The sequence below is a fragment of the Typopeltis vanoorti genome, chromosome 2 (assembly GCF_054136105.1).
Source record: "Typopeltis vanoorti isolate ZY-2024b chromosome 2, IOZ_Tvanoo_1.0, whole genome shotgun sequence".
Lineage (NCBI taxonomy): Eukaryota > Metazoa > Arthropoda > Arachnida > Uropygi > Thelyphonidae > Typopeltis > Typopeltis vanoorti.
The window spans coordinates 128196101-128208966 of NC_143550.1; the positions used below are offsets into that span (position 1 = coordinate 128196101).

The 12866-nt window shown below is 35.5% G+C and overlaps 1 protein-coding gene across 1 annotated transcript in view; it reads right to left on the reverse strand.

Moving 5' to 3' along the window:
- Exn (Ephexin) overlaps nucleotides 1-12866 on the reverse strand; it is a 265308-nt gene that overhangs the window by 75607 nt on the left and 176835 nt on the right. The window contains exon 9 of the mRNA XM_090413075.1: nucleotides 11316-11485. Within this exon, the coding sequence (XP_090269201.1) occupies nucleotides 11316-11485 (170 nt within the window). The remainder of the gene's footprint in view (nucleotides 1-11315; nucleotides 11486-12866) is intronic.

Genomic DNA, 12866 nt, shown 5'->3' on the forward strand with positions numbered 1-12866 from the left:
TCCAAATCATGGCCAGTCTACAAAACACGAAGTAGCATGCTTAAAAAATCTTGCATTGATATTATTACAAAACTGGGTGGGGGGGAACTGAATTAACTAATATTATGCCGAACCGTATCCCAAAATGCACTTGATCAAACCTCTGCTTGATTTATTCTTCTTGAAATTTGACACTTAAATTTTCACTTAGTAGGATTTGAGGATTTCATTTTTGAAATCAATGTTCATTTTGCTAGAAGATTTTTTAATTAATATGCTGAAATTTTAACCCACTGCCAACATTCGAAATTGTCTAAACATTGCAAAGGTTTTAATTTATATATGCAAGTAATCTCAACAGATGATGTTACATCTTCAACAAATTCTTGATTTGTAACCTGGAGGAGAGAATATAATGAATGATATTATTATACCAAATGTTTACAATATTACTAATTTATTATTGGCAGTTTTCCTCCAAATGTCAAATCATATTTTAGTCTCAAGGCACTTTTAACTGTATCAATGTACCTAGATATTTCTTCCTTCTGGATCTTTTCTCTCCCATTCTTGCACCAAAGGAAACTAGCTACTTTAATGTTTTGACTAATTTCTAATTAAAGTGACTTAAAACTAAAATACTTGCATTGGAACTTTATTTTGCACTTGGTTAGACTATCATAAATTTAGTTTAATCCTTTATTCAAGTGTGAGCAAACAAAGTTTGCACCTGAAAATATCTTCAGGACTGAGGTAAGGTGGTACATCCCTTGGCAACTCGTAGCAAAGGTGGACCAAGCTCTCATCACTCCTTGTGCAAAGCACGTCTCCTTGCGGACATGTATGTTGCTATGCATTAAAGGAAGGGCCACTAACCAGACCGGTTTCGACCTTATTGAGGTCTCGTCAGTGGGAGGCAGAGCCAGAGTGGTGATACTAAAGCAGAAGCAATGGAGAGGTCATATTTACCTATACAAGTTGCCAACCGGTGTACCACCTTATTATTAAATTAGTCTGGATTTAGAGAAAGATGTTGGAAGTTTATTTTGCACTTAGTTAGACTATAATAAATTTATTTTTGTTTAATTAAATTTAAATTAAATTAAATTTATAAATTTAATATGACCTCTCCATTGCTTCTGCCTTAGTATCACCACTCTGGGTCTGCCTCCCACTGACGAGACCGGTCTGGGTAGTGGCCCTTCCCTTAATGCATAGCAATATACATGTCCGCCAGGAGATGTGCTTTGCATTATGGGAGATACTGAGACAAGGAGTGATGAGAGCTTGGTCCACCTTTGCTACGAGTTGCACCACCTTACCTCAGTGCTGAAGATATTTCCAGGCACAATCTTTGTTTGCTCACACTTGGATAAAGGATTAAACTAAATTTATTAAAATACTTGCATTGCTACTAGGTGTTAAAAATTGCTACATAGATATGCATATTCAAATCCAGATGGTTTAAGCAAATTAGCTTTTTAATACAACAGTTTACATAAAATACTGGTATGTTTATTTCATGTTACCATTATTTAATTTTTTTTTAGGAATCAGTTCAATTAGTATTTAACATCAGACAAATAAGTGTGCTGTTTATATATTCCTGTCATTAATTGTCATATTTTTATGGTTCTTAAATTACACAAAAGAACAAATCTATAACAAAATACCTTACATATTACTATTATTACATTTATCTTACAATGAAAAAGGTTAAACATTTATAATGAAATGCCTAATTTCTCTCAAATTTGATTTAATATATGGATAGCTAAGCATAAAATCTGATAATGGCAAATGGATTGATTTTCACATCTTAAAAATGTGGTATTAAAGTATATATAGTATATAATTTAATACCACTGGCATTAGCAGTTGTATTAAAGTAACACTAATTCACTTATAGTTCCTTTTTCATTCATCAGCCATATAAACACATTTTCATATACAAATACTAGAGATATCCCAAAATTAATAGCTGTGTACTTGCATCCACTGGAATATTGGTTCCTTCATTCCTCTGCTACAGTTTAGTATATGATATACAACACAAATTGTATTGTTTGTGCTATCACCACAATGGATGAGTCTTACAAATTTGTATAAATATGTAAAACTGCATACAGTAATCAAATTTTTGATGCATGAAATGTGCTATTGAAATTCAATGCCAATAACAACATTGTTATGGGGAAGCAACTGTAGATGTGTTGTATGTATATTGTTGGACTGAAGAGCAAGAACCAGCCATGGTAAGTTGACACTAATGACTGTGATGATTAGCCAAAAATTGCAATTGATTATTTAAACAAACAGAAAGCTTAGCAGTTGATTAGTGAAAATCAGTATAAGTTGGAGTTCACTAGTATTGAAAATGAATGTTTGATTAGTATGAATGAACCAAATCATTATAGAAGGGCTATACCATGCATATGTTGAGTGCCAAAGTTGACTAATGAAACAGAAGCATTTGGCAACAAATGGAAGTTTCTTGCTAAATGCTTCAACATCATAAAAGGAAAGGCAAATGCTTTTCTTCACAAAATTTCACTGAGGATGAAAGGTGAGTCATCATCAAGACCATCATCATCAAATTCCTGCCATGTACCCTCAAGGGGTGTACAGGATATGATAGTACTACATGAAAAAAATTACATCATTACTAACTTCCTATCTACAATTTTCCTCCAAATCAGTCTGTTACTTGTCAAGACTCCAACATTATCAGATCTTATATTTCTATCATCTAAGGAACTTTGTACAGTATCAATCCACCTATATCTTGGTCTTCCTCTGGGTCGTTTTTCTGCCAACCTGGCAGAGAACACTTGTTTGGCTAATCTTTCCTCGCACATTCTGTTTAAGTGACCATACCACCTGAGATTAGCTCTGCTAACACATTCCTGGATGCAAACAATGTCAAGTTCTTTCCTAATATCCTCATTTTTAATATGATATTGCCATTGATGCCATCTGTTCACACCTATAAACTTTCTCAGGACTCTCATATCTGCGGTCTCTAGTCTTTGGTCAAGTGTTTTACTTCTGACCCAGCTCTCAGATCCATAAATTAAAAGTGGTTTGAACACTGTCTGGTATACAGCTAATTTAGTGTTCCGACTAATTTCTCTCTTATTCCATATGAATTTATTCAATTGACTTCCCACCATACCAGCTTTGCTGATACTGTTAATTTCTATATTTAATTTACCATCTTCACTAAAAATTGTGCCTAATTGGCTGAAATGTTTACTTGTTCCACAGGTTCTCCATTCACAACACAGTTGACATTTTCAATGATTCTGCCTATTTTCATTGTCTTTGTCTTTTTATTGCTGACCTTCATACCATATCTATTACAACAGTTATTCAATTTAGTCAGAGAATCTTGCAGACTTGTAGCAGATTTATTTAGAAGTATAACATCATCCGCATAAAGCAAAGAGCTGATATTAACATCTCCAATTTTGATATAATGTTTAATACCACTTTCCTTCATAATGTGATCCATATAGATAATGAATAACAGAGGGGATAATGCACATCCTTGTCTCCCACCAGATTTAACATTAAACCATCTTCCTGTACTTCCTTCAATTCTAACTGCTGACTTACAACTCAAATAAAGACTCGGTATTGCTTGATATAATGCCCCACTGACACCATATGACTGTAGCGTATTGAATAGCTTCTCTCTTGGCACCTTGTCATATGTCTTTTCCAAATCGACAAAACTTAAATACAGCTCTTTGTTATATTTCTATGCTTTCTCAACTATTTGTGGTAAAGTGAAGATCTGATCCCGACAGCCTCTATTTGGCCTGAATCCAGCTTGTTCTTCACCTAGCTTTTCATCCACAATTCTTCTCAACCGTTTCTCAAGTATGCTGGCATAAATCTTGCCAGGAACACTCAGTAGGGAAATACCTCTGCAATTCTCACATTCAGTTTTATTTCCCATTTTATATATGGGTACTATCAGAGCTCTACTCCAATCATCAGGAGTTCGTTCCTCTGTCCATGTTTTCTGAACTATGCAGCAGCCACTGTAAAACTTTTATACCACCATACTTCAGCATTTCTGGTCGAATATCATCTACTCCTGCTGCCTTTCCACATTTCAAGCCTTTGATGGCTTTTTCTACTTCAAGAATATATATGTATTCCTGACTGCATGCCTGGTCAATGTTTTTTACCACTGTGCTGTCATCACTACTTGTTTCATTTAGCAGTTTTTCAAAGTAATTACTCCATACTTCAAGAATATCTTTTTCTCCCGTTTTCATGTCATCTTTATCATCTCTAACTCTTTTTACAGCACTCTTTCCTCCATTCCTAAGCTTCTTCAACAACCTCGAGAATATTTTGCCACCTTCTTGATATTTATTTTCTATATTCTTGCCAAAGTCCTCCCATGACTTTTGTTTAGCTAGTTTTACACACTGTTTAGCATTCTTGCATTTGTCTCTGTATTCTCTAAGAGCACAAGCTGACTTATTTGACAGGAACTTTTGATATGCTTTCTTCTTTTCCTTCACTGCCTTTTTAATTTCCCTTGTCCACCATGGAGTTCTGATTTTTTTATCCTTGCACACAACCTCACCACATGCCTCTCTGGCTGAATCAATCAGTGTTTATTTCAGGGCTTGCCACTGAATCTCCAAGGTTTGGTTCCTGCTCTCAAACTCTCATTTTTTCTTGAATAATATTGTGTATTTTAGTCTACAGTTCACATATGAGAGCTGCTCAACTTTTATTCTCTTTAAAACTTTCTTATATGTTCTTCTTTTCAACATGAAATTCAATTTCATCCTTCTCAAGACTAAATGGTGATCACTTCCAATTTCAAATCAACTGTACACTCTGGTGTCATGCAGGAGAAAACCTCACTATCAACAATAACATAGTCAATGAGACTTTTCTTATTCCTTGCCTCTTCTCTCCATGTGAATTTGTGCACATTTTTATGTTGGAACATTGTGTTAGTAATAACCAGTCCATGTCCTGAGCAGAAATCCAACAGGTATTTGCCATTATTAAATAGCTTTGCTCTTTTCTCCAAATTTTCTCAAAATATTTTTGTATGTCTGACAATCATATGCTATTCTGCTATTTAGATTCCCAACAAGAACCAAGTTTTCCTCTTTCATTGTGTCAGTTGCTTTCTGTAAAGCCTCAAAAAAATTTCTCCACTTCTACCTTAGTAAAACCTTCTGTGGGACAATAGGCACAAATAAGTCTCATTGTCCAATTCTCCATTCTCATATTTGCCAACATCACTCTACTTGAGACTGCCTGCCATTCAAGAAGATTAGCCTCCTATTTTGTGTTGAATACTATGGCTACTCCTTTTCCTTGATTGTCATTGCCTGAATATAACATTTTGTATTTATTGCTCAAAAAGATCTCACCAGTTTTTGTTTTTTTTTTGTTTCAGTCACCCCTATTATGTCGATCTGGTACTTATATAATTCCTCAGCTAGCTCCATTTCTTTGCCATTCAGGCTTCTTATGTTGATAGTACCAATCTTGAACTCTGGTGATGTTGAGTTGGGGGGTGTGCTCTGATTTGTTCCAGTAGCTGACTTTTTGCTGTTCGCCCTGGTTCCCTGGCGAAAACAACGGGGGTCTTGTTTAACTGGGCGACGCTCCAGCTGGAATGAAATTTTGTTATGTTGTACCATCATTTTTTATTTTGGTTTAACCAATAAGAATACAATTTGGTCGGCTAAATCCCAAATTTTCAGTCCATCCTCATTCATTCAGTATCCAAGTAGATACCCAACAGGGGTGCACCACGAGAAGGTGAGGATTGGACATCAGGTCAGAAGCCCTGGTCGGTTCTCCGCATTCCTTTAAAGGCTATGTGGAGGTCTTCTCTCAGTTATACAGCTTTGACCTTTAAGCATCCCATCAAGACCTTGAAATGAAAATGTTTGAAAGTCTACTTTCCACCAGAAAGCACATGATAACTACTGTCTTCTGGGATTCAAAGTTATCATTTATTATAAAAGATATCATAATAAATTCACAAAGCCATGTTGAAGATTGCTGAAATGAGAAATTAATTGCACATATGCTGAAGAACAGGCACTGCTTTTTCAAGATGACGATGTGAGGCCACACACGAACACACTGATTTAAGTGACTATCAAAGAGGTTTGATATGAAGTTGTGAAAATTATTCCCATCCTTGCTATAGCCTGGACTTTGGTTATTTTCTACATTAAAGATACATTTCATGGGTATCCATTTGAAAATGAACAGAAGAGTTATTATGATGGCTATGAAGTACTTTTATGAAGTAACAAAATTGACTGAAAGGAAAGGAGAAAATCTATCAAACTGTTATTCATGACTTATTTTTAACAGCATTAACAACACCAAAGGAACTATTTTATAAAAAGATGTTTTATTAATTTGCTAATATTTTGCTGAATTTTAAATCGGCATCATCAGAGCACAACATAGCATGTATATATGACATTGAGTAAGTGAAACAATACAATTGTAATGGACAAAAAGTTCTCAAGTCTTATTTAAGTGCCCTCTAATGTTAAAAAAAAAAAATAATAAAATAAAATAAAATAAATTACAGCACGGTGGGAGTTGCTCTTAAGATAACAGTCTCCCAAATTTTTGGCAAATTAATGCAACAACATTTTCAGGTTCAGAGAATTCTTCATAGCCATGGCTGACTCAAAATAATCTTTCAGATTTGTAATGACTTCTAAATAGCACCTTAGTTTACTTCCATCTAATCTTGTGTGAAGGGGGGTGTTCAAAGCATGGTCTGCCAGTCCTGATTTGCCATAATAATGGTAGCGAATGTATTTTTTTTTATGTTCTTCAAGACAGATGCTAACAGACCTTCCTGTCTGCTCACAGTAGGCCAAGTCACAGTCACAAAGAACTTCATACACTCCAAGGTGTGCTCCAGTGGATCAGATTTACTAATTTAACATGAGGTTTGAATGTGGTGCAGAGGCCAGAGGCCATGTTTTGAGTACTTTGGCTATCTTTTCTGATATACCTTTGATATAGAGAATAGAAATAGTAATATTGCGTTCCTGTGTATTAGAGGAGGGAGAAGTAATGGGGCTATGTAGTATTTTATCTATTTTGTAGGAATTGCAGCCATTGGCCAAGAAAATATGTCGCAGATATTTAAGTTCTATGGACAGAGCTGTATCATTAGAACAAATGGCTCTGGCTTTGTGTTTTAAAAATAACTCTGTTTGTAAGTGTTTTAAAAACACTTAGACACAGAGCCAAAGCCATTTCTTCTAATGATACAGCTCTGTCCACAGAACTCAAATATCTGTGCCATACTTTCTTGGCCAACAGCTACAATACAGTGGACAGAGCTGTATCATTAAAATAAGTGGCTCTGGCTCTGTGTGTATGTGTTTTATAAACACTTACACAGAGAGCCAGAGCCATGCGTTCTAATGATACAGCTCTGTCTACAGAACTAAAATATCTGCGCCATACTTTCTTGGCTAACGGCTACTAATACAGTTTTGTGGACAGAGTTGTATCGCTAGAACAAATGGCTCATTGTGTAAGTGTTTTAAAAATACTTACACACAGAGCCATTTGTTCTAATGATAGCTCTGTCCACAGAACTGTATTGTAGCCATTAGCCAAGTAAGTATGGTGATTTGAAATTCATCAAAATATACAGTAAGAAAGTTAATAAAACATCGTTTTATTAAATAGTTCGTTTGGTGTTGTTAATATTTGACTTTATTTTAAAAATAACATTATTTTTGTTAAAAATAAGTCATGAATAATCATCAACACCTAAGGTTATCTGTTAGATTTATGAAACTGTTAAGTAGACCTCAAACTAAACTATCTTATGTTATTTCTTTCACTGATATTTTCTTTCTGGTAGAGAGGTATCACAACAGTTGCATTGCTTTTTGGAATGCCTCTCACATAGATTTTTATACATATAACACTAGTCTGAATATGAAACAACAAATAATATATGCAGCATGAAAAAAAGAGAACAACACACTTGTTTTTAATTAATGAAGCACATCCATCCATAGTTACATGCATTTCAAAACTGACCCAGAATAAGACAAAGTGTGTCAAATGAAAAGGAGGAATGAAGTGTACTGTCACTTACTATCGTAATAATGGAATTAACTCACGTAAAATATTCTTTATTGGTAGACTTTTTGCCTGAGTATCACAGGCATCATCAGTACAAGTACAAAGGCTAATAAACAATAACTGGTATATTCACAAAGTGCACCCTAAGTAGCTAAGGTTAAATTTCCTAAATTTCTTTCAAAAAAAAAAAAATGTATACACATATATATGGGTGTGTGTATACAATTACAAAAGTTAGGAAAGATTTGCTGATTTATAGAGTACTATCTCCCACAAGGGGGAAAGACGTAGACCATCGGATCTCTTTAGGTTAGGGGAGTGAAGTAACGTTTCACACGTTTCTTTGTAAGCCGTTCCATGAGGAACCGACTTTTGTGTATGGCTTTTGTCTTTTTCCAATGAACATAGACACAGAGTTCATTGGAAAAAGACAAAAGTCATTCACAAAAGTTGGTCCTCATGGAATGGCTTTACAAAGAAACACGTAAAAAGTTACTTCACTCCTCTAACCTAAACAGATCCGATGGTCTACGTCTCCCCCCCCCCCCTATGAGAGATTTTGTTATGTTCCATCGAGTCATTTTCGACTCCTAGTGATCCCACAAACATACACTCTCCATTCAGATCTGTCCTTGACCATGTCTTTCAGAATTTCTAAGTGCACTCCAGTTGCTTCTTTAACTCCATCCACCCATTTAATTCTTGGTCTTCCTCTTCTCCTGCTTCCATCAACTTTAGCAAGCATCATCTTCTACAGACTGTCATTTGCTCGTATAATATGTCCGAAGTATGATGATTTTTGCTTGATGATCGCAGCTTCGAGGGAGCAATCTGGCTTTATTCTATCACTGATTTATTGGTTTGCTTTGCAGTCCATGGTATTCTTAGTAAGTTTCTCCAAACCTATAATTCAAATGCATCTATCTTCCTTCTTTCACTCTTTCTCAGGGTCCAACTTTCACATCCATACAGTACCACAAGGAATGCCATTGCTTTCACGATTCTGATTTTTGTTGCGAGGCCGTTATCTTTAAAGATCTTGCTTAAATTTATCATTGCTTTCCTTCTGAGTAATAATCTTCTTCTAACTTCTTCTGTACAACACCTATCTTTATCAATTCAGGATCCTAGGAGCAAAAAATTGTTAACTACTTCCATTTTCTCCCCATCTACTTCAAAATCATCAAGTTCACAAGTTGCCATAACTTTTGTCTTTTTGAGATTAAGTTTAAGACCATATTTAGTACTTTCTTCTTTAACTTTCATAATAAGTTCCTCCAAATCTTCTTTGCATTCTGCTAGCAAGGTGGTATCATCTGTATACCTCAAATTATTATTATTTCTTCCACCAATTTTAATTTCAACTGAAGACTCCTCCAGCCCTGCCATTCTTAACACGTATTCGCTGTACAAGTTAAACAGATACGGAAATAAAATACATTCTTGTCACACCCCTTTACCTATTGTGAAATACTCAGTTTCTCCAAGATCTGTTCGGACAGTAGCTTCTTGTTCATAATAAAAATTCCTCAGAAGGATAATGAAATGCTCTGGGACTCCCATTGTTCTTAACACATTTCACAGTTTCACATGATCTACAAAAAGCCTTGCTATAGTCGAGGAAACAAAGGTAGACATTCTTTTGATATTCCTGTGCTCTTTCTACTTTCCATCTCACATTGGCGATTTGATCTCTTGTTCCTCTGCCTTTTCGAAATCCTGCCTGTTCATCTGGCATTTCTCTCTTCATGAATGGTTCCAGTCTTTTCTCAATGATCTTAAGTAAGACTTTGCTTGCATGAGAAATCAGTGCTATAGTAGTTCTGTAATTTTCACACTCTCTTGCATTGCCTTTCTTCAATAAAGGTATATAAATTGATTTTTTCCATTCCCTAGGCCATGTAGTTATAATCAAATTCGCTGACATTTTTATTGTTTAATTATCGTTTGTACTTGTACTCATGACGCCTGTGATACTCAGGTGAAAATTCTACTAATAAAGAATATTTTACGTGAGTTAATTCAGTTATTATAATAGTAAGTAATATGTCTACTCAAGGTATTTCCTTACTGAAACTTATAGAAGTGTACTGTCAACGTCTGTGAGAGCAGGTCATTTATATACAGGAGGAAGAGAGCAGGTGAAAGTATATAACCTTGGGTGCTCCTGTACTCCCTCCCTCCCTTTCTTTCTTCCAGAAGAGCAGTCTCTGATGTCAGGTGATTTGGCCAGTCTCACAGCCCAGTGTCCAATTCACCCCACAGGTGTTCAATGGGCTGAGATCAGGGCTGTGTGTCATCATCAAGCCATTCTTACAGAGACCATGCTTTGTGCACAGGAGCAGTGTCATGTTGGTACAAGAAAGGGCCTCCCCCAAACTGTTTCCATAAAGGTGGAAGCACAGAATTGTCTAGAATGTCATTATACTTATAGGCAGTAGCATTAAGATTCATTAAAAAATCATGACAAGAGGACCTGGTAGTTCCTCTTGTCATGATTTTAATAGGAGTTCTTAACCATGAAAAACAGCTAAACCTTGAGGCCTCCTCCACCAAATTTCACAGTTGGCATAACATAATCAGGTAGGTAGGAAGTGTTTTCCTGGCATCCCGAAACCCAGACTGCTACATGGTGAAGAGTGCTTCATTATTCCACAGTCCAATGGTGGTGAGCTTTACACCTCTCCACCCAACACGTAGCAATTCCTTTGCTGGTGTTAGGCATGCACAGCTGCGTAGCTATGGAAATCCATGTTTTTCAGCCCCTGACAAACAGCTGTGGTGTTGTACTTGCAGAGGCATTTCGGAATTCCATAGGTGTTTCAACCTAGGAGCGTCGATTTTTCATGCCATGCACTTTAGCACTTCAAAGTCCCACTCTATGATTTTATGTAGCCTACCAGGTTGTGATTGTGCTGTTGTTGCTCTGAGGTATTTCAATTTCACAATAACATCACTTATAATTGATTGGGGAAGCTGCAGCAATAGGTTCAAAGCATCTTCAATTATCAATGGCCGACTTAAACGGATAATCTTCATATCAATGGAAGAATCATCTTAAAGCACATCCTTCCCTTTATTGTTTGACACAACCTTTTGCACTCACTATTACAATCATGATAAGAGGACCTGGCAGTTCCTCTTCTCATGATTTTAATAGGAGTTCTTAACCAAACAAACTCTCAAAATATATATGATTTCCTTACCTTTTCCTTTTAGTAACAACCAAGAGATCAGTGAAAAGGAAAAAGTATAGAGGAGTTTTAGTCCACCGACTGCTCCGACTAAATGTTCTTTTATTGGTTATATCTAAATGCAGGTGGACTAGTTCTCCTCGTTTCACAAGCCAACGGGAAGATGAGATCAGACCCATGGCCTAAAAAAAAAAAGAAGTAAGACCTTAAAATAAAAATTAAATAGTTTTTTGAATAAATCAAATCTCTGCAACTTCTTTTATAGCTTGTTATTTATTAAAAATTGTAATATATAATTATAACAAACTCATTGACTGCATTTACAGAAAAAATGTTGAAATCTAACTGACATTTGAAAAAAATGTCATGCGGTAAGAGATATTTACACTGTCTGAACCCACAGTAGAAGAATTTAACTTTATAAAATTTCAAATTATAAGAATAATGCATTTATAAAGAAACTGATTATTGCTTTTATCCAGTGGTATTATATATGTAACAAATATACAAGCATGTTCTTGATAAGACGAAACTAGAAAGTACCAAATTAAATATTTCTCTTTATGCTACCTTTCCCTAGGGAAATCTTTACTCATTTAAGGTTTCTATATAAACTATTAGTCTCGGTGCAACTGAACTGCAACAATTTAATTATAGTTAATCTTCTGCAGTACAAATTGATGAGATGAGTCAGAGGAAGCTTAATAAAATATAAAGAAAGCATTCCTAATAGACAATAGGTAAGCAATGCAAAACTTAAACTTTAGGACTTATTTACAGTCAACTCTCTCACAACAGCAAACACTGCTGTAATGAACCTGCTCACTATAACAAACTTATGTTAAATTACAATGCAATGCCATCTATAAGAAATTCACTACTATCCACTATAACAAACTGATTTCTATGAGTTTGCTCTAGTGAAAACTCAAGAGCCCACTCAATTGACTGCACATGTTTTATACACTTAATTAAACATACAGCAGCCATAAAAAAAAATAACTCCCCCCCCCAGGGGAGTTTTTTTAAGGCTTAGAGCTTTTTTTGGCTTTTGGTTTTGATTCTGTTCCAGGAGAGTTCTTCGTGAGCTCTTTCATATGGATTTCATGGTGTTTTCTTGAGTGGTGAGATTGGAGTTATATCTCCGTCGTCACAACATGGAAACAAAAGTGAGCGGAATTTCGGTTTCGTATTTCCTATGTAAGAAGCGAAGAATGCCATATAGTCGAGGAAAAGAAAGCATATTCTTTGTGTTTCAACTCCAGTGACAACTACGAGAAAGGCAAAGAAGTAAAGAAATCGATGTCCACGTCGCGAGTTGTACAGCCGTTACATAGATGATTCAAAGTGTGTCCTAAATTACGAGAGGTTAAGACCGCATGAGCATAGTTCAATTCCAAAAGGAACGTAGGAGAAACAGATTATCGGAGAGGATATACCAGGATACTTCAATCAGAAAAGGACAGAGGTCCATATGGAAAACTCAGGAAAGAAAGGTACTGTAAATTATATCTCGTGTTAACTAAGATTCATCTATATTAGTTATCATTATTCTAATACTGA